The sequence below is a fragment of the Corvus moneduloides genome, chromosome 3 (assembly GCF_009650955.1).
Source record: "Corvus moneduloides isolate bCorMon1 chromosome 3, bCorMon1.pri, whole genome shotgun sequence".
In the NCBI taxonomy this organism is placed as follows: domain Eukaryota; kingdom Metazoa; phylum Chordata; class Aves; order Passeriformes; family Corvidae; genus Corvus; species Corvus moneduloides.
This window is the reverse complement of record NC_045478.1, coordinates 98574538-98596247: the sequence shown is the minus strand read 5'-3', so window position 1 is coordinate 98596247 and position 21710 is coordinate 98574538. Positions and strand designations below refer to the sequence as shown.

The 21710-nt window shown below is 41.0% G+C and overlaps 1 protein-coding gene across 1 annotated transcript in view; it reads left to right on the top strand.

Moving 5' to 3' along the window:
- The window catches only part of KCNH1 (potassium voltage-gated channel subfamily H member 1), a 177567-nt gene that overhangs the window by 45564 nt on the left and 110293 nt on the right, over window positions 1–21710 (top strand). Inside the window, 1 exon segment of the mRNA XM_032102903.1 lies at window positions 4164–4593. Within this exon segment, the coding sequence (XP_031958794.1) occupies window positions 4164–4593 (430 nt within the window).

The following is a 21710-nucleotide window of genomic DNA, read 5'->3' as shown; positions in this document are numbered from 1 at the left end:
GCATGGCAAATGAACAGCAGCAACTGTTTTTATCTGTACAGCATCTCTCACTGTCGTGTCCACTGTTACTGTTCTTGGGGACCACAATGACACAAGTAACAACAGTGGCTCTGCTTACAGCCCTTGTGTCTTCAAAAAGACTTCACAGTGTCTCTGTCTCTTTTTCTGGGTGTGGAAGTAATAATACAAATCTTATGTTGTCTGATTGAGAGGTAGAGCCAAACATGGATGTCCTATATCTTATGTTTGGAAAGAAGGCTACTTAGAGGGCTGAGTTACCAGGGGTGCACTCACAGTAGATTAGATCTTGCAGAAAACAAGGAAATACAGAAGAAACCCCTGTAAATGTGCACAGTATGTAGTGAGTAGGTCTAATTAATGACAAATTATACATGGAAATTTACTTTTGGCAGTATTTCATGGACAAACTTATGAAGCATTCTCTTTGAATATAAAATACGGGTACTGCTTTCCCCTAGGACTGAGGCTGGTCTGTTTTTCTGCTGTTTGGGGTACAGTTCTACTCTGCAAAGAATGCGTAGAAGGAGGGGGAGGGGGAGTGGCTGTGTTTGTGATTTTAAGGGCTTTTGACATTCAAGTCTGCTCAGTCAGTGGCTATGGAGTTATTTCTTCAGTGTCTCAGTGCCTTGAGCTTGCCCTTTAGTTTGGAGGGAATTGACTATACTTCCTTTTTTATGCAGCAGCCATCACTGGCAATGACAGTAAACCTGCCAACCTATGAAATATTTATCAACATCTATATACAGGTATCAGCAGTAGAATTTTTTTAGTCTCATTCAGTTGCTTCAAACCATTTGAAAATAAGTATGTGTGAAATTCAGCATTTTCCGACGTACTTGGCCAAGTGCTGCATATTGAAGTAAGTGCTGCACCCAAGTTCTCTCTGTAACAAAATACAGTAAAAATGTACTATGTGTCTATTCTGGTCATATAACAGGTTTTTTGGGGTTTTTTTTTTTGCATAGCCTCAAGGGATGTTTTCTGTTGGATAGAGTACCAATAGCTGCACCTGTGTTGGGGTAAATCAGACACAGGTAGAACTCCATGGAATATTACTTAGCCTTGTCCTTTGCCTGGCTGCCACACAGACATTGCTTATGGTGATCCTTTAGAGCAGAGCCTCTGGGGTGCCTGCTTGGGACCTGCAGTGCCATTTCTAGCTCATTATAAACTGAGGTTTTTCTATTTCGTTTGGGCAGAGCGAGCTCTGGATGTCTCTTCATCTGCCTCTCCAAACTGGCAGGAGTAGCAGACCAAGAGGGTGGGATGCACATCAAGAAAAGTAAATTGAGTTCAGGCCCCTTTGCGTGACATTGTGGAGCCATCTGTATGATAAAAGCATACAAATAATCTGCGCTGATAAGAGCATTAAAATGGACAATAATCTAAAAGTACAGTTCTATTTCAGAAAGTGGTAATCTAAAATTGTCAATTTTTCAATCCAGCCGATCTATTAAAATATAACTTGCTAAATCTAGTGCCAAAAAGTACTGATTTAAAGTATTGCAGGACTACCTGGGTTTTTTCCCCTACTTTATCATCTATTAAACAGTCTATTAAGTTTCGGTTGTTTATAATAATTTGAAATTCTGTCACTTAGAAATTTTTAAGAGTTATATGAATAATCATTTCCCTGGGGAGTTCTTGCTCTTGATATTGATCCATTTAAAATAGAAAAATCCTTTCCAATGAGAAAAATCAAAGAGTGAACACTGTTAAAGCTGAAATAAAAATAAATTGGTTTTTTTTAATAGAGCTTTTTCTGAACTTTTAGAATCTCATTGGCAATGCAGTCAGGTGAGTATTAGGAGTAATTTGAATATTAAATGTATCCTTCCAATGCAACCAAATCAAGTATATATTTTCTGTAAATATTCAAGTTCTTTTAGTCCAAAAAGCCTAATTCTCTCTATCTCTGATCAGAATTTGGTAGAATCACTTTCTCCCAAATGAAGCAGTTCAATCACATTTTAATTTTTTTAATACAATTTCTTTTAGTGAATTTCACAAGGGAAATTAGGATAAGAGTACTTTTGAAAAAAGTGTTTTGCCTTAGACTTTTAAAATCTGATTTCATGTATTTTAATTCATGTTCCCATTTTTCATATCCAATTACTTGAACTCCTCTTCTGTGATTCTTTTCTTTCCCAAGGTATTTCTAATCCTTGACTCTTTTATTATTTTTAATTTTTAATTTTTAATTAAGAATTAACCAAATTCTAAGGTGATAATGGTCCTTCCTAAACCATTATTTTTTTTTGGGATTGGTAGGACTCTCACTGACAAACAGCATTTGTTTGGGTTTTTTTTAATCGCAGGGATATGTTGAATTTGTAAGAACAGGTTTTGCACCACTGCTTTTGAACTAAATTAAAACTGCTCTCTGGGATGTTGGGGTGGAGACTTTGAAGAATTGTGTGATTAAAAGGCCTGGTTTTGAGACTGAAGCTAAAAGCGCACCATTGCTGGAGACCTCTCAAAATATAAAGCATTAGTGTTTCACTGCTAAAGTTTGTAAAGAGAAAAGGGAGAGATGGGCATTGGTCCTGAGGGAAAAGGCCAGAAGGCTGTGTTGTAATGTCAGAATGTTTAGAATGCAGAGACTAAATGTGCTTGTCACTCCAGGACTTGCATACCCAATTCTAAAATGTGCTTATAATTTTTTGCATTTTCCCCTTTGCTTTTCCTCTCCATACTGAGTGTTCAGAAATACCTGCTTCCCCTCCCCTGGAAATTAAGGCCTTTTGTGTCGTATTTCCAGAACTGGCATTGAGGCTTTTGCTCCAGTGTTTACAAAACAAAGCTGGGCGTGGAATGAATGGGAAATGGAAATTAACTTACTTTGTGTAGGAATTTTTGCATCAGTAACTTGAAAAGCTTGGCGTAGATATTCATGAAAAAAATAGTTCACTTGCTCTCTTCTAGATCTCTGCAAATATCTCTGATTTAAAGGAAGGCTGCTTCTTTATTTTTTTCTTTTTACTCCCCGCCCCTTGGTTGCATTAGATCTTGTCCAGATACTTAATAGAAATTGATAGTGTGTTCCCAGGTAACAAATTACATCTGTCTCTGAAAATGAGTCAATGTAATCATGATGAATTCATGAAATAAAGGGAAAATATATTGCTGCAGTCCTGGGGAACATGAGTCAATATACTTTATGTAATTATTTAATAAAACATCTTTTCTAGTGCATTGAAGCAGCCTGAGATACTGAGGAAGTTGTGTTTATGCAGGAATAAACAAACTTCCAGTAAAAGCTGGTGACCAGAAGTACGCAATTATGCATTTCCAGAAATACTCATTAAACCAGTCTGCTTAAATTTTAATCAGACTTCTATGTATGAAACGGTCTTGGTAAGAGAAAGGAGAAAAAACAAAAGGAAGGATTTTTATGATAGGCTATTCAGATCTTCTCATGCGCCAAATGCATTTGAGTTTTTAAATTTGACTTCTTGTGCTAATCTGTATCAAAGTTAACAATACAAAATCCTCCATGCTGGCCTACTTCTCTTTCATGGGAGCCATATTATTTTCAGCACAGAAATACTGCATTGATACCAAAGCTGTCATAAAAAGGATATAGATTAGTGAGATATTTGAAATATTTAAGCTTTGAGTAGTCCATATGAGAAATATCAGAGGACTGATTATCCATGCATGAATTCTTATAGGAAAGTGAAGTCATGGGAAATGCATTGTAGGAAATAGGAAAACTACAAATTGCCAGGTACTTCCAGTATTTTTTGGCCTTCTGTATTTATCTTCCTGATATGTCTGAGCTAAATATTGCAATCTGTGTTATATCTGAGACATTATATCTGATGTGTTGCATAGGAGTTCACAGCTGGATGTGCAATAGACAGCCTGTTGTTTGAAGTTTTTACAAAGGTATTGGTAAACCTCTTCAAATAATCTGAGAAGGGAGTTCAGAGAGCAACTCACAAAATGGTAGTGGATGAAGGCAGGAGTGCATATATTCATGCCTGGACAGGGTCACTAAGCTTTCTGTGTTCCACAGTCTCTCTGTTAACTGGTGGCTCTCTGTTTTTTATGGATCAGCTTGTTCTTTGGAAACCACAGTCATGAATACTGTTGCTTCCACATGAAATTCTAATGGTCACCGTGCTTTATCCTTCCAGGGCATCAGCAGCCTCTTCAGTTCCCTCAAAGTGGTCAGGCTCCTCCGGCTGGGTCGCGTGGCTCGGAAGCTGGACCACTACATTGAGTACGGGGCAGCCGTGCTGGTGCTGCTGGTGTGCGTGTTCGGCCTGGCAGCGCACTGGCTGGCCTGCATCTGGTACAGCATCGGCGACTACGAGGTCATCGACGAGGACACCAACACCATCCGCACGGAGAGCTGGCTCTACCAGCTGGGAGAGTCCATAGGGACTCCCTACCGCTTCAACACCTCAGGCTTTGGGAAGTGGGAGGGCGGGCCAAGCAAAGATTCCGTCTACATCTCCTCGCTGTATTTTACAATGACCAGCCTCACCAGCGTCGGGTTTGGGAACATCGCTCCGACGACAGATGGGGAGAAGATCTTTGCTGTGGCTATGATGATGATTGGCTGTAAGTATTAGAGATTCTGTCTTTCTCATTCACAACACCAAATAGCGGCATATCATGAATGCTGAGTTCATGAGAACATCTGGAATCCTGTTAAGTATGATGCAGCTAAAAATATTTTTGGTGGCAATATAAGTATTACACACTACTGGTAAGGTTTAAATCACAAATAGGAGTATTGCTGTGACTAGCAAAAATTCAGTCATTTTGGAAGGAATATTCTGTCCATATCCTCTCAATATTCTCATGTAAGTAAACCATAAAATGCTTACAGCCTAAACTGTTAAGAATTAATGCACCAACCTTTTTGCCTCCATTTAGTATGTGGCAAGCTTTGCATGTCTGAGAGCTGTATACATTTGATAAGTGGGTCAGAGTGTGGGAGGAGGTCTGGGAGCATCATCTAAGGGAGAGAGAACTGGGACTCTTTAGAAACCACAAGCTCTGCCATGGGCTGAGCATACAGATGTATCCTAAAGCAAGGGGGATGATGCTTTCCTTGGGCACCTCTGGCTCACACATCCTTGTTAGAATGGATACATATTGCCAAGCTGTCCAGCTTTTGGCCATATTGTCATTTCCATGCAGTATCTGTGTTCAAAGTGCTTTGAGAGCTACTTGGAGTTAAGAACCATATGGTGGTCACTATTAAACTAGGTCATGGTTTTCTAGATAAGGGTGGAATTTGAACCAAAATAAGGGGAAAAAAAATCTACTTTGTCCATGGAAAAACATGGGAAAACATGTCATTATATGGAAAAAGATAGAAGCTTCTCTATGGTGATATTTCCTCCAGAGGAGGAGAAAGTCAATCCTTGCTAAGCAGAAAATTAAAACCAAATACCTAATGAAACTCAATTAGCAGCACAGTGCCTGCTGTGGAAATGTGAATCTTTGCTTCTGATGTGTGCTTTTACAGCAGCAGTGGTGTCACATGCTGGGATTACATGTGCAGTGTTAAGCCTGCTGAAGGTTAGTGAGAGAAAGTATCAAGACAAGCATTCTTGATCACACAGGGATTGGGATATTTTAGTTATAAAATTTGTTAATTTTGTTGTACCTTTTTCCACTGCCAAGAGTCCCATCATCCTAATAAAACACCCCTGTAGGAGAAGGGAAATTTTCATAAACCATGGATAAAATTTTTCAGTTTTCTGATGAGAAGGTGCATTAGACAACGTAGTGGTGTAGCACAAAACAGGCTTCCAAACATATTTCCTGATGAAGGTGCCAGTTTGATAGGAAATATCCTGATCCTTGGCTTATTGTTACGACCGTGATACTAGCTAGAACAAGAACCTCTAGTATGATTCAGTATTATTATTTAGTCCTATGCATAATGAATAAACATAGCCTGCAAAAAGTCATGAATGTACATGGGGTTGTTTTGGACTTGTACCTGTTCCTAACTCTTCATATGATAGTGTGGCAGAAAGAAACTGAATTTATGCATAAAAAATGTTGATTGAGATGAGCAGAAAGAAAATGATAACATTTCTTTTTGTTTTATCCTCTGCTCATTGGAATACCAATAAGTGCTGTATCAAAAGACTAGTGGCTTAAACAATACTGTGGCCAGCTAAGCTTACAGTCACAATTTCATTTGCAAGATCACCTTTGAAATTTTTACCTTATCTTTATTTCTCAAAGAAACGGACATTTCTGGAAATGGTAATTGAGATGGTGGTGAACATGTGTGAAAATATCTTCAAGCCCCACCTTTCTTGCATGGGCTGTATGTGAGGCCACCCTGCAGAAAGTCAGGGTGCAGTGCATGGCAGGGACTTGCCTTCCACTGGTGGCTGTCTAAGAAGCTACAGCTCTGTGGGTCCTGGATCCATTCAGAGCCACAGCACTGCATTTGCACTCTCCCTCTGATTATTGGTGTAAATGGTCTTGACTTCAGTTTGCTCCTTGAGCTGTGCCTCCATGGTTTGGTAGGGGCACTCAAGAGCTGCGTTCCTGGAGTGCAGATGTTGGCATCAAGTAAAGGGAAAGGAAGAGTTTACTTTTGGAAGTGTGAGTTCTTCCTGCTCAGAATTATTTTTACTACAATGATTTGATTGTGCAAAATTCTTGTACCTCTGGGAAAGGCTGGTCATGGTGTGTGCATTGCCAGGTGGTGTGGTGGCTTTGCAAGGCTTTCAGGTCCTTGTTTCTAGCAACCTCGGTTCTAGTTTTGTTTTGGTTTAGTGGCTCAGTATCTTGAATAGTTTCTGAAGAAGAAAGGTGTGAATAGCAGTGATACTTTTTTCTTTGATCTTGGAATGTTGTCTGTTGAGCCTCTGTTTCTGAGGAAGACTTGCTGTGTAAACAAGTATTTTTAAGACATACATTGCTGTCTTTTCCACTGGCAAACTGACTAAAAAGTTTGTGCTACAGTCAGCACAGGACTGTGGTGACATCCAAACAGGGTGCTTGTGTCAGAAAGGCTCAGAATATTAGAGGTATTTGAAAGCAGTTCCTAACTAGTGCCCTTCCATGTGCCTTTAGTATGCTTATGCCCAGAGAGATGGAGTTAACGCTCTGTAATTCCACCTTCCACAAGACAAAATTTGGTTTGCCCTGCTGCTCAGCCACTGAAGTGCCCTTCTCTCACTGTTTACTCCCTCTGTAAAGCTGATCCGATGGCAGAATTACATTTGTGTTGCATTAACTCTTCATAGACACACTGACCACTGGTAGTAGTACTTTGCTGTGATGCCAGATAACTGTTTGAAAAAGTAGGTAAGACCGTTTCCATTTTCTCTTTTTTTCAAGCTTTCATTATGGTGAATAATAAATCCAGGTAACTTTTAATTAAAAATTTAGAAATAGGTTAGTGAAGCTGTCCTGGACCAGTGGGAATTTTGGCTGAGTGCAAATGTTGACCCAGTAAAAAGTTTAATGTATGTAGCTTGTAGGAGGAGTGGGTACATCATGTTAGCTGTGCACAGATACTGCGAAGGGAATATGGTGTGTGTGGGTATTGAGCCCATGGGGCTGGCTGTGTTGGTTGGGTTTACACTTGGGGCAAAGTCTAAGAAAGCATGGGTTTGTCTCAGCAGCCCTGGTCTCTGCTTCAGGGCCTCCTTCTGCAGCGAGGTGTTCTTGTGCTCTCAAATGCGACGATGCACGTGCTGTCCCACTGACCTCATTGTGGCTGCAGTTTTCAGAGAGAAAGTGTTTCGCTGTTGGTTCTTTTGATCTGAGAAGGTGCAGCCCCTAATTAGATTTGTGGGGGGTTGTGGTGTACTCGTAAGCCCAGGGATGTTTCATCTCTTCAGCAGCTCCACCGGAGGGGGTAGGAAAAATGCTCTTGATTCTTGACCTCAAATAGTGCACATCTGTTTGGGAAGATCAAATTATTTTAAAATACAGATGAAGTACCCAGTGGCTGCTTTTAACAATTTCTGTTCTGTGGAAGCTTGTGCTTCATATTACTGTGTAGCTGCTTTTCCTGAACATATGGTAAATTATAGTTTTGCAAAGCAAAATATCTTCACATCTGTGAACTGACCTGCATGATTTTGTCTCACTTTCTTTATTGAGTGTATGTGTGTGTAAGTATAGAGAGAGAAGGATGAGTGTTACTATGGGAAGTAAAAGCAATTAACTCCTCAGCTTCATTTTAAATGAATCAAAACATATTTGCTTATCCCTTTCCACAGATGGCCACTAAATTGCTAATTAATAGGGAATATGTCTACAGACAGATCTTTCAGTGAGGCTGATGTTACATAAAACCAGGCTTAAAACCATTGTCTGGGTCTGCAGAAAGACATATATTTTCCATTTTTAATACTTGAGGAAAAAAAAGTGCTGTTTCAATTTTTGGTTTCTTCCCTGTGGAGACATATGCCTTGAAATTACAGTCTTTATATATTTTGTTCAGTGAATCTGTCAGGTTGGGTTGTGCTTTGTTTATTTTTCCTAAGCACTAGCAGAAATCAGAGGACTTTCATTTGCAGTTTTTGTATCTGGGTACTGTGTCAGCAATCCCCTTGCTATGCAGGTGGAGTAGGGATGAACAGTTTTAAAAATGCTTGGCATTCCTGACTTTTGACATAAAATAATACTGATGGATGCTTGCCTATTGGGATTTTGAGCAACGGAGGAAAATCCATCATTTTGGGAGCCTTTTGTTAGTGTTCTCAGTTGCGTTGAAAGATCCCAAGCTTTTGGTGCCTGTTTATGCTAAATTCTCCTTTGTTAGGTAGGAACTTACTGGAACCACAGGGCTTGACTCATCCAAAATATGAAGGAAAAGGCACATGTTTGAATGCTAAACAAAATCATAAATTCCCCTGTGAACCCTATACTTAGACCAGATAGGGGAGGGGTCATGGAAAAAGAACAAAAGTGGGAGTTAAAAGGTCAGATTCATGAACATGCGTGGTCACATATTGTGATGAATTGTCAGCCACTGAGTTCATTAATCAAAACAGTCCAGAAACCCAAGCCACTCATCTTCCTTGATGATGTGCAACACAAGCATCATGCAGTCCTGCAGCACTTCAGCTGTTGTCTCTGATTAAGGTAGACAGAGATCCCAGGAGAATGGAGTAGCTGTCTCAGCTTTGATCAGCTTTGTCTGTGAATAGTTTCTTTATCATTAGACCAAAAAGAAACCCCAAAAAACAGATAAAAAACCTCCACCACACAAAACCACCCAAACACTCCAGAAATGATAATAACATTAGGTAAATTTGAAAACATAGGCAGTTTTGTTTACAGAGGCACTTTTGTTTACAGCACTCTTGCTGAAAGGAACAGAAATCTGCCCTGGTAATGTGACCATCTGTGTGATCTTTAAGAAAATCTTAGTGGCAGGTATCATGATACACAGGTCAGTGTCGCTCCTTCACACCCTCACAGAGGATTAGTGTGCTTTGGTGACCTCCAGCAGGGTAGGAAATGTTTAGAGGCTCTTGTGAACAAGGATAGTGAGGAACTGGTAAAAACTGGACTGCTGCTATCCAAACAGCTGAACAAGGTATGGAGGCATTGCAGCATCGTGTTTGATGATCTTCCTGAGGCATGATTTCCCCCTCATAAAGCAGGTCATCAGTTGAAAAGGAAGGTCATTTACTAAACATGTATCTAAGGACAAGAGAAACACATTTGCTTCTAGGTGATGGGGGAACGTGTTGGAATCATTTTTGCTGGAAGTTGGTGGCCTGAAACTGAGGGCCAGCCATGTGCCAAATTCTGGCTAGGTTTGCTGAGGGTATCATTCATGGGTGAAGCACAAAGGCCTAAGAGATTTTAAACCCAAAGCAACTTTCTCTATGTTCATGGGTATTGCCAGTGCAGTGTTTTGGGTTTGGGGACATGCTGGGAAAGGAAAAAGAAACCTTGTCTTGCAAAAGCTGTCTCTTGAATTCCTGGTCTTTGTCACATGCCTGGCAAGATGACAAAAATCTCTTAGATGCCACGGACCTCTTGCAAGCTCCTGAAGTTGCAGATGGCATGCTTTCTATATGGCTGATAGCTTTGCATTAATTTTCATTCTCATCTATCTCAGCCGCCAGCAACATGACTCTAGCCAGTCATTCCTAATTTAAAGGTCTGGATTTTTTTTTTTTTTAATTTCTTTTTAATAAGTACGGCCAGTCTTTGCAGTTCTGTTCCTTCACCCCTCTGTGTTGTGCTTTATTACTTCTTATTTGATGCTATTCAGGATATTTGAAGAGATGGTTTGTTATTACTGTAATTGTTAAGCAACTGTTTGGGATTTCTGATTGTTATTTGGCTTGGATGATATTGGAATGTTATTTTGCTCCACTAGAATGAACCACCAGAAGTGTTGTGGATATATGTCTGTGCTACAGCAAGTTTCAGCAAAGTGGCAGGGCTGGTAGAAAAGTGGGTAGAGTTTCTCTATAGGTTAGAAGAGGGTTTAGCTATTAGGACAGGATTTGGTGTGGTAATTTCTAAAGGTGAAAATATCTCAATTTTTCTTGTTAAGAGTAAAGAATGACTAAAAACCAAGCAAAAAAACCCCCAACCCAACAAAAAACCAGCTCCAAAAACCAACAACAAAACCTACCAAAACCTCAAAGTCACTGTGATAAATAGAAATAAAATGGATCAACAGCATTGTTTTTGGCTTTTTGGATATATAAACAACCCTTCAGACATCCAAGTCCTGAGGGATGCAATTTTCAGCGAAGCGCATCGGTATTTCTCATCAGCAAGCGTGGGGTGCACCGAGTTGTGGTGGCATTTCCAGCCCCACTGATGAGCCGGAGCGTCTGGCCCGCGCTGAGTTACACCACTGACACTCAGTACAGACAGGGCATGGAGGAGAGATGCGATCAGTGCTGACAGGCTTCACAACACAGTGAGCTCCAAAGTCAGAATTTAGCTCTTAAAAGCTGCCTCCTCTTTGGCTAAGGCCATCCAGGACCTGCACATTTTTTCAGGATTGCTTGTACTGAAACACAGCCCTGTTCCCCAGGACTCAGTATTGGGACCAGTCCTGTTTAATATCCTTTTGAATGATCTGGATGAGGGGGTTAAGTGTACCCTCAGGCAGTTTGCAGAGGACACCAAGTTATGTGGCAGTCTTGATTTGCTGGAGGCCAGGAAGGCTCTGCAAAGGGATCTGGACAGACTGGATTGATGTGCTGAGGCCAATGGTATGAGGTTCAACAAGGTCAAGTGACAGGTCTTGCACTGGGGTCACAACAACCATGTGCAGCTCTACTATCTTGGGGCAGAGTGACTGGAAAGCTTCCCAGTGGAAAAGGATCTGGGGGTGCTGGTGACAGCAGCTGAACATGAGCCAGTGTGTGCCCAGGTGGCCAAGAAGGCCAATGGCATCCTGGCCTGTATGAGCAATAGTGTGGCCAGCAGGACCAGGGCAGGGACTGTCCCTCTGTGCTGGGCACTGGTGAGGCCACACCTCAAATCACCTCTCACTGCAGGAAGGACATTGAACTGCTGGAGTGAGTCCAGAGAAGGGGAACAGAGCTGGTGGAGGATCTGGAGCACAAGACTGATGAGGAGCAGCTGAGGGAGCTGGGTGTGTTTAGCCTGGAGAAAAGGAGGTTCAGGGGTGACTTTGTCACTCTCCACAACTGCCTGAAAGGAGGGGGTAGCCAGGTAGAGGTCAGTCTCTTCTCCCAGGTAACAAGTGACAGCGCAAGAGGAAATGGCCTCAAGTTGCACCAGGGAAGGTTTAGATTGGATATTAGTAAAAATTTTTTCATGGAAGGGGTGGTCAGGCATTGGAATAGAGTGCCCATGGAAGTGGTGGAGTCACCATCCTGAAGGTTTTTAAAAGACATGTAGATGTGGCACTTGGGGGCATGGTTTAGTGATGGACTTGGCAGTGCTGGGTTAATGGTTGGACTCAATGATCTTAAAGGTCTTTTCCAATTTGAATGATTCTGTGGTTCTATGATAAAACACTGGTGTTAAAGCCAGGAAAAAGCCTTTAGGTGACACCTATGTAAAGAGCGAATTCCTACAAAAATCATCTCCAGGCTAAGATGGACTCGAAGTTGTTTTTCAGGTCCACAACGCCAGTGCTAATGCTGTAATAAATCTTTCTTAGCTAATGACCATGGTCATATAAGGAGTGGCCCATTCATATGGGATTAGTCCTCTCCTCACCCCAACACACTTCAAAGCAGGAAGAAAGAAAGAATTTTTTGTGAGTATATTAGTATGGTAGTATTTCGTTTCCTGGCCTGGCTTGGGAAGCATAAATGAATTCTCTGTGAGATGTTATTTCTTAGTATACAACGACTAACCAGTATTCCTTTTCTTGTTATTTAAAGCATATATGACCAGATTAAAGCTAGATTAAAGTATTGCTATTAAATTTTTGGCAAAATATAATTTGGAAAGGGCAAGGGTAAATTGCCCATGTACCTTTGGCTGTAGGAAAAAGAACATAAGTGTTCCAAAGCTGTATCACATACCTATGCTTTATGAATTGTTTCATGATATGTCATCTTGTCGTAATGACTAAAAATTTCAGGCTGTACTTCAGACTAATAGATCTAGAGAATCACCCTACCTCAGAATACACTAGAATTTAATTGCTAGAATAGTCCCAGGATATAGTCCATATCTCTATCAGTACTGTGCAAATCCAACCAGGACAATTTTTGAAGTGAGGTTTTTTTAAAAATTTCTAATTCTCAAGGTTTTTACAATCCATTTCTGTCCTGCAGAGATTAATGTTGCTCCTCAAGACATTGGACAACTTTTGAAAGAACTGCAAATGCAAATGGAGAAAAAATAGTTCTGTTTGAGAGAAGATGGAAGCTATGAAGTGTGAATGGTTTGGTTTTTCCAGGATTTGGGGAGAGCTCACACTACAGTAATGTTATAGATAATTGCCTTTTCTCTTTTTGTTGCACAACATTTCTAAATTTTGTCTTTTAACTCTGTAATAGGAAGGAGGAGGAAAATAAATAGGTGTCCCAGGTGTGGGTATCTCTCACCTGGTATCTTCCATATCATGTGCAGGATTTTGCTTCCTTTAGACCATTTCTAGCATTACTTCTATAAGTAGATTTAAAACACTGAAATGTGCGGGCTTTATCAAACTTTCATCAGCATGTGTAACCAACTTGTTTTAAAATCTAAAGGTACATGATTAACTCAAGTTAATTTGTGAGAGAAGAGCATGATGCATCCAGAATGTGGACTGAGAGCAGAGGAATATAAAAAGAAGAAAGAATATTTCAGGCAAGTGAACCAGGGGATAATATGCAGGATAAATATTTGTTCCCTACAAAAAAACCACAAAGAATCTGCAAGAGATAGAGTGCTTTGATATGCAGGACAGCAAACCTGGGGGTTCAGTTTACAAATTTATTCTTAAATTGCTGAATTACACAAGTGCAATCTAGAAGAGCATGGTTTGTCTGTCAGAGCTATATTCTGGATTCCCACCTGTGGAATTGGCTTAATACATACAGCATACAAAAAACATGACAGATTTTTCATTGTCTCTGCATTCCTGGGAGGCCTTTCCTTAAGCAGCCAACTGTATGGCTGAAAGATGGCCATCCTGGACAAGGATTTGGTTTTACACAAGTCTACTTCTGACTAAGAAAAATCCAATTAGATAGGCATGGGGGGAAAACAGTAAAATAGCACATCCACCCATATGACACCTTGTGCCACTTGTCATCTAATATGTGGAATATGATAGAAGTTCTGAAGCATCTTCTAAGCACTTTTCACTTCTGCATCAGTTTCAAAAAATGATATAGTTATTTTAATATCTAATTGCTGCTGGACTCAAACAGGCCTCCTAGAGGCTAGAAAGTGTTAGAGTAGAAATAGCTTGCCTAGCTGGAATGTGTAAGTGGTTTATAAATCATGATATGACCCTAACTACTTGGATGAGCTGTCTCATGACATCTTGAGAATGAGTAAGGCTTAGTTGTGCTTACCAGGTCAGTGAGTTTTAGTGCATTTGGCTGCTTTTATATTTTAAAGAAAGATTTGGCTGTTTGTAAAAGTGATAGGTAATGTTTTAGAGGAGGCAAACGCTGCTGTGGGTCATATGCAGTCTATTTCTTGGAGTTGAAAGCTCTGAAATACACTAGATCTGAACTTGAGTTATCTGAGGACTTATCCTATCATAAGCAGCAGCCTGATGGAGGAAATTCTGATCTACTGAGAAAATATGGAATATATGTAAAAATATCAGTATCTTTTTATCCACAGTACAGCAACTCTTGCTGCTACTGGTGTGAAAAATGTGGAAGGAGACAAGTAACATATTAATAGGTCTTATTGCCTGGAAGGAAAGTAGAAAATTTATTCTTCTAACCGAAGGGTTTTGGCAGCCAGTAGGTTCTAAAATCTCAAGTGCCTTATCGCAAAGAATGCAACAGTTGAGGTTTTTAAGGCCTGACTGTTCTGACTCACCTCAACATGAATTAGGAATGCTTTTTTCCTTCTTCTTTGGAATCAAACTGCTAACTGTACCAAGTGGTGTGGAATTAAATTTTTCTGGTGAGATGATAGGCAAACCTTGCCTTCCCCTATCACCATCTCTAAAGCAAATATGTGTTGGTTGATGAGTGCAGGTGAGCAGGATGATTCAGGGTTGTGATTTGGTACTTCTTCATTGTTATTGCAAGGATCCTGCAGGATTTTCACTACAAAATAAGAGGAAGCTGGAGATTGATAATATCTTCTAAGTGTAACAAGGCCAAATTGAAGGAGACAGCATTGGACTTGAGATAATTAACTTCTGTCTTTGAACATGAATGAGGAATTTTTTTGCAAGTTATTTTCTGATAAAATTAAGATTTACTAGGAAAGCATGAAAAATAATGTTGGAGGTTTTGGGTCATCCTGGTCCACAAAGATCTTACACAGTCTCAGAGCTTCTAGAAACTTCATCAAGTGAATTCTGAAAACTGTAAACTTATTTATTACAGTTGTATCACTTACTTGACAGTTTGTACTTTTTGTACAAGTTTTGCAAACTATGAAATAGCACACTTGCTCCAATTTTGAACCAACCCTATCCTAATGTTCCTTTCCAAAATCTTTTCCCTCTTTCATATTTAGAGAGCAAATGAGTGGAATTTCACCTCCTAATGGTCAGGCCTGCTGTGGCACTTTGTGTGGGTGGTCCTGGACAGTGTGCATCTTTTTGCATCAAACACACAGATCTGGCAATGATTTGGTCTTGGAAACAACCCAATATCCACTGGGAATAGTTCACAGAGCTGCACCCTAAATCTCATGTGGCCTATTTCCAGGTCTCTTTCCCAAAACGGACCACTGCTTTCCTCTCACTTCCCTCAATAAACCGTCATTTCTGGTCCTGTCACCACTCTGAGCTTTGCCATCCCACACTGGCAGCATCATCCTGGTTTTCGTGTTTTTCCTCACGAGAGAGAATTTATTAAGAAACAAGGAACCAGAAAAGATACTCAATTTGACTTGTTCTGCCCCTTTGCTTTTTGAGAGGGAAGTTGTTATAAATTGTAATTCCTTGAGTTTCTCATTCCTTAAACACTTGCTGAATTTTAAGATTCTTGTTCGGTTTGGTGCATTTAAATGCAGAGGGAGGGAGGGGAGGGGGAAGGAAGGTGATTTCCTCTATTATAACAATGCAAATAAGTTTTGACTGCTTGATTCACTTCTGTTTTGAGTATTTTTGATTCTACTTTGTTTTTTTTTCTTCATAAAAGCCTTTCTTCGCATGACCTGGAAAATTATAAAATCAATTTTATCAGGAACGAAGTATGCCAAAACTAAAGTTTTTAGGAACTGTCTTTCTCACACTCCTTGCAAGTAAGCTGACTGCAGGTTAGCAATGAGATGACAGCTACAGAATGTGTGAGGGGGGAAATGGGCATTTTCCTGGAAGGGAGCCTTATTCCACATAAAGTTAGCAACCTCCTGTGAAAATCATAGAGGAATTACCAAACAGAGAAATTACTTTGAGCAAACCAGTGTGTCATGTAGGTGCTGCACACACTGTGGGCATTGGAGAGGAGAAGATGACCTATCAGTGTGCCACCTTTGGCCTATAATGCCGTTCTGATGTACCCATGGAGTGAAAATAATGTCTAATAGTGCTCTGAACCTTCATGTATATGGTAAATGAAGTAACAGGAGGCTGTGCCAGAAGCTGTCTGGAAGAGACATTGCAATCCAGCTGCTGGTGCCCTGCAGTGTGACACAGGGGAGCTGAGGCCCACATCCAGCTGAGGTGGTAGCCTGGGGTGTTACCTTCCATGACCTATTTTCCCTTCTTTGCCCTTCTTGTGTATTTAGACTCTGTGCAGGGAGGTAGAGAGGGACCTGCCTTACGTTCCAGATCCTCCTGTTTGTTCTCCAGGCTGCCTGCAGTGGTGTAGGTGTTTCTAGGAGGCACCTGAGAACAGTGAATCACCAGTAGGTGCTGGAATGGCACTGCAATATGCCCTCTGACCAAGAGGGCAGCTTTCTGGAAAAAAGGAAAAGGGGAGATACAGATGAGTCAGGATTTTTTTTCCTCAGTGATGTAAGAGAAGACAGCACACTTCTTGTGAAAACTACAGGAGTCAAATCAATCAAAACTTCTCCACGTAAGTTTAGAGGTATGAGAACAGCAGTACCTGTGAGGCAGAGCTCTGTGTGATACTGCCAAGCACCTTCTGCAGTATGACTTGAAGCTGCCAAGTAGATGGATGCTCCTGTTTTCCAGTGATGGCATCAGAAGGTCCTTTCAGGCCAATACAGTTGACTGTCAGCTTTTTTGGGCTTCTGCTGGTCAGTTCCTAAGTGCACTGACAGGTGTGAGCTGGAATAATGTAGGTTACTGTGATTCCTTTGCTTCTTTTGCTTTTATGATGAGGTGTGTGTGGGTGGGCGAAAGAGAGAGCAGGTGTTGAGAGAGAGAAATAGAACTTGAAGTTGAAACTAAGGTTTCTTCTTTTCTTTACAAACTCTTAAACTTTTTTTTTGACTGCTTCCCAAAATAAACAGGAACTAACATGGTGCATATTTAAGATGGTTGTTTCCTCATGCTGGTTACAGACCCATAGTCCAAAAGATGGGCAGTATTTCTCTTCTTCGGCCCTTCTGGCTGAAAGAGCATGGTTTGAAGTGTGATGATGCATTAAAGCAGACAAAGACTTGAAAAGGGAATTTGAGAGAGTTATTTATGTGAGGAAACATGCATGCTGGGGCATGAGGTGTGGCCAGTTGACTGTGCTGATTTTATCAGGTTTGATATTGTACTGTACAAAGTGCATGAGATTCAGATTGTGATTATGCCAACATAAAAGATATATCCCTTCATGAGGGTGCAGTTCAGGTCCAGAATGGAATTATCTTTTATTCATATGCAGCCTTCAATAATACAGAAGACTGGAGGGAAGACTACTGTTTTATGGGACCATTGTGTTGTTATCATTGGGCAGCCAGACAGAAGAAAATGCTCTGAGTCATTGCCAGTTTGGGTTGAAATGGAAAATATGATACAGCAGGCAACTATATCCAAAAAGGTGTGAATGGTTCAGTACAGGGAGTTCTGGTACAGCTGCCAGGGTCCAAAGCACAATGAAATGGGCACTTCAGCAGTGAAATACTGGGGTAGATGAGGCATACAAAAAGTGAGGAGGGGAACAACAGCCTGAGGGCAACCACACTTCTCAAGCTGTTTGCCTTCAGTTGGGAAGGACAACAGTCTGCTGTGAAGCTTGTTTTCTCCTCTTGCATTGGGGGACTAGCTGTGTAGAACTGGTCAGGAACAGAACTAACTTTCTAGCCTTGCACACTGCACAAACAGGTGTGAATCAGTGTTGATGACACAAATACTGCCCTTGTGGCAGTAGTTACATGTTTTCCTTCCTACAGCTGTTCTGTAAGCAACATCATGACTGTACTCACTCTCCAGAGATTTGATATGAGAGAGTGTCAGAGGGGGACAGCAGTGGGGAAGAATTCTGGGAAAGCAGCTCCATGTGAATGAGAAATATGAAATATTTCCTGTAAGCTTTTGATGTTGGTTATTGTCAGGGGTTGGGTGCAGGATCTGTAGGGCCAGGCTCTAAGGTAACATTGGAGATGGCAGAAGAGTTTGATTAATTTTGGGTAAATGGGCAGCAAATGAAGCTTCTTCCCAGAAGAAGGCAATATGGGTTGAAGAAAAGGAAGAATTTAAATCTGAGACTGCTATGTTTGTGCATGTGTGCATGCTTCTAGTGCTGCTTTTTCCTCCTTTAGTTGCTGTCTCTTAACGTACACTGCCAGAGAGTACTGCTTTATACTTTTAAGAGAAGAATATTTGGTTTTGTACCATTTTCTATGCAGTGATGCACAAAATGCTTGACACACTGTGATGTTTGCCTGGGGCCACACAGCCAAATTTCCTGCTGGTTGCTAACAGGAAAGTTTTGTCCTTCAGTAGCTACACAGCAGTACTTCTGTTTTAGCAGTTTTGGAGGACTTTGCCATCAGTTGCCAGCTGCCTGGTGAACCAAGAGCATTCCTGTAAAGCAGGGCTGCTTTCCCAAACAACCTGCTCTTTAAAATGCCCATTGGTTGTTGGCCATTTTAAATGCCGCAGGATTTCTTACTTCTCACAGTTCAACATGCTGTAGATTCATCTAAAGTGCAAAAAGAGCAGTTACTGCAGTTACAGCTGAGAAACAGCAAGTTTCCTCCCAGTCTCTGCTGAGCGCATGCCCAGGGAGGGTAGGGGAAGCAAGCTGCTCCTTGGTGCCCCAGTTCTGAATGGCCAGGTCCCCTAGGAGAGGGAGGGCAGCACAGAAATGTTCCAGCTGAAGAAAATAACACACAGTCCACAAAACCTGTTTACCCTAAGGATTAGATTTTACTTTTGCATCAATTTCTCCTCTGCTGATTCCAGTTTATGCTGTTCATGAAGTGTTCTGGGAGGAGCTGCAAAGACTTGACTCTGTGAGAACTGTCAGTGTTTCAAGATCGTCTGCAGTAAAAAAAGTAAAACACCTTTCATTGAAGGGTTGGATTTCTTCTGAAGTTGACTCAGAATCTCTGCTTGCACATGCACTTACGCTTCCTCATACTGGGGCAGATTTTAAAATTATGTCGATTTTCAGTGTTCAAGCAAAAAATGGCCTGTTGGAGGAATTGGAGATTATTTTGTGTGCTGTCACATCCTTTTTGACCAGTATTTTTTATGGGTGCTTGGTAATTTGTGGTTTAGCTTCAGATTTTCCCCACTTGCTACACTGCAAACCTGACTTTATGTTGCTAAGCCTCTGAGGCAGAATAGATTTATAATTCATTACCTTTATTATTATCACACTTAAAAAAACAATGAACCTGGCATTAAGAATTACAACTATCTGTACTGGTGACCCACTGGAGAACTCTGACCTTGGACAACAGGAGACAAGAGAGGCATAAGAGAATATGATTTTTCAAGTTAGGGATGTACATACCTATATGTCAATGGCATTTAAGCAGAATGTTTAATAGAGAAAATACAGATGAACTGTAAAAGTTAAAATGTGAATTAGAAACTAAAATAGAGAAGCCTAGCAGCATAGGCTAATTCTACCATCTTAAATCCCCTAGTTATTTGTGAAAACAACTGCACTTTCTTCAATGCTGGCACTAATATTTCTGGTCCTGTCAAGTAGGAGCTGCACCTTGCAGATATGCACTCTGTCCCAGTATCAACAGATAAGGTTAGTGCTGATATCTGTGCAACAACAAAACCATATTGTGCTTCTGAATGCCCTGTGTGTGGTCTCTGTGCTCTTTCTGTGTAGTGAATACACTGGGTATGCTGTAATTTAAACCATGGACTTTAAAAATCACGCTTGGACAAGCAAACAGAGCATAACAGCTATGATAACAACTATTTATCAGAAATTGTATGGCCAGCAGGACCTGGGAAATTATCATCTCCCTGTACTTGGCACTGGTGAGGCTGGACCTCAAATCCTGTGTTCAGTTTTGGGCCCCTCACTACAAGAAAGACATGGAGGTACTGGAGCAAGTCCAGAGAAGGGGAACAGAGCTGGCTGAGGGTCTGATGAGGAGCAGGTGAGGGAGCTGGGTATGTTTAACCTGGAGAAAAGGAGGCTCAGGGAGACCTTATCACTCTCTACAGCTGCCTGAAAGGAGGCTGTAGCCAGGTAGGGGTATGGTTTCTTCCCCCAGGTAACAAATGACAGGATGAGAGGAGGTTGCACCAGGGAAGGTTTAGATTGCATATTAGTAAAAATTTTTTCATGGAAAGGGTGGTCAGGCATTGGAATAGAGAGCCCAGGGAAGTGGTGGAGTCACCATCCTGAAGGTATTTGGGGACTTGGGGAATGGCTTAGTGGTGAACATGGCAGTGCAGGTGTGGCAGTTGGACTCTATCTTTAGGTCTTTTCCAGCCTCAATGATTTTATGATCATCAGTTCAAAACAGCTTGATTGAACCTGTGTTTTCTCATTAGAATGGGAAAACAAACACAACCCAAAAACAATGAGCTTTTTTTACTGATGGCTTTGTTCATTCCACAGGCTGATGATGTGCTTTGTGTTATTCCATATGTTCTGAGTCCTTCCTACTATTTATGATTTTACTGCTATTATCTGTCTGCTGTCATCATGATAGCATTAGAACAAAATGTAACAACATCTATAATTAGAGTTGTCTACACATTTTCTCTCTATTTTCCATTTGACTCATATTTGTAACTTTCTAAATCTTTCCATTTTCAAGTTAAGATAATCAAGGTCAGCCATCTCTGAGAGCAAGGATGGTGTTTATCCATTTTAAAAAATGATATTTTGATCTTCAGAGCAGGTATATAAGAACAGCAGGGCTGGAAATTGAAATTTGGCAGCAAGAGAATACTTGTAGAAGAGAATTCTTAGAAAAAACCCAAGTCTTCTTTCAAGAAAGATACCAACAATGTAAGGACACCTAATAGCGACCAATTGGTAAATGTTGAACTTGAAAGACACTCAAGATTATGCAGTTGTTGAGATGGCCATATACATAGTTTAATGTCAGTGGAAGTGCTGAATAGACATGAAAATTATATGTATTGCCTTCTCTGGATGAAGCCCAAGAGAATGAATCATGGAAAAAGATGGGCATGTGTAGGTCCTGCAAGCCACTGCTCTGAGGACAAGATAAGACATTTAGGCACCCTTTAGCTGCCAGTGCCCACAGCCCAGCCTGGCAGGCTGACCACAGCCATGTGCCGTGGGGAAGCACCCACTGGAAGAAGCAGCATGGGCTGGCCCCCAGCTGTGGCAGCAGTAGCATCTGGTGAAGAAATGGTGCTGCTGGAACCCAGGGCATCTGGGAGGCTTAGGAGCACCTGGGAAAAGGTGATGGGTGATGGACAGATTGAACTTTTAAACAGTGGATTAATAACTGCATTAGCTAGGCGGGTCTTTGATAGCTGTGCCTTTGTAAGCTTGCCTCAAACAGCACAGCTGTGGTTTTCTGCACAGGGGGTTCTGTGCTTGACCTTGCCCAAGCTGTGCTGCTGTGCACAGGTGCTTTTTAGCATGTCTGGTTTTCAGCCAAGTGTGACTTTTTGCTTTTTATTATAAAAGCTGGGCCTTTTTATATTGGGGTTTTTTTGCTGAGATCCTTAAAAGCATCCTCCTTTGTGTCTTCTTCTGGGGAGTAAATTCCCTTCTGCTGTGTTTCTCTCTAGT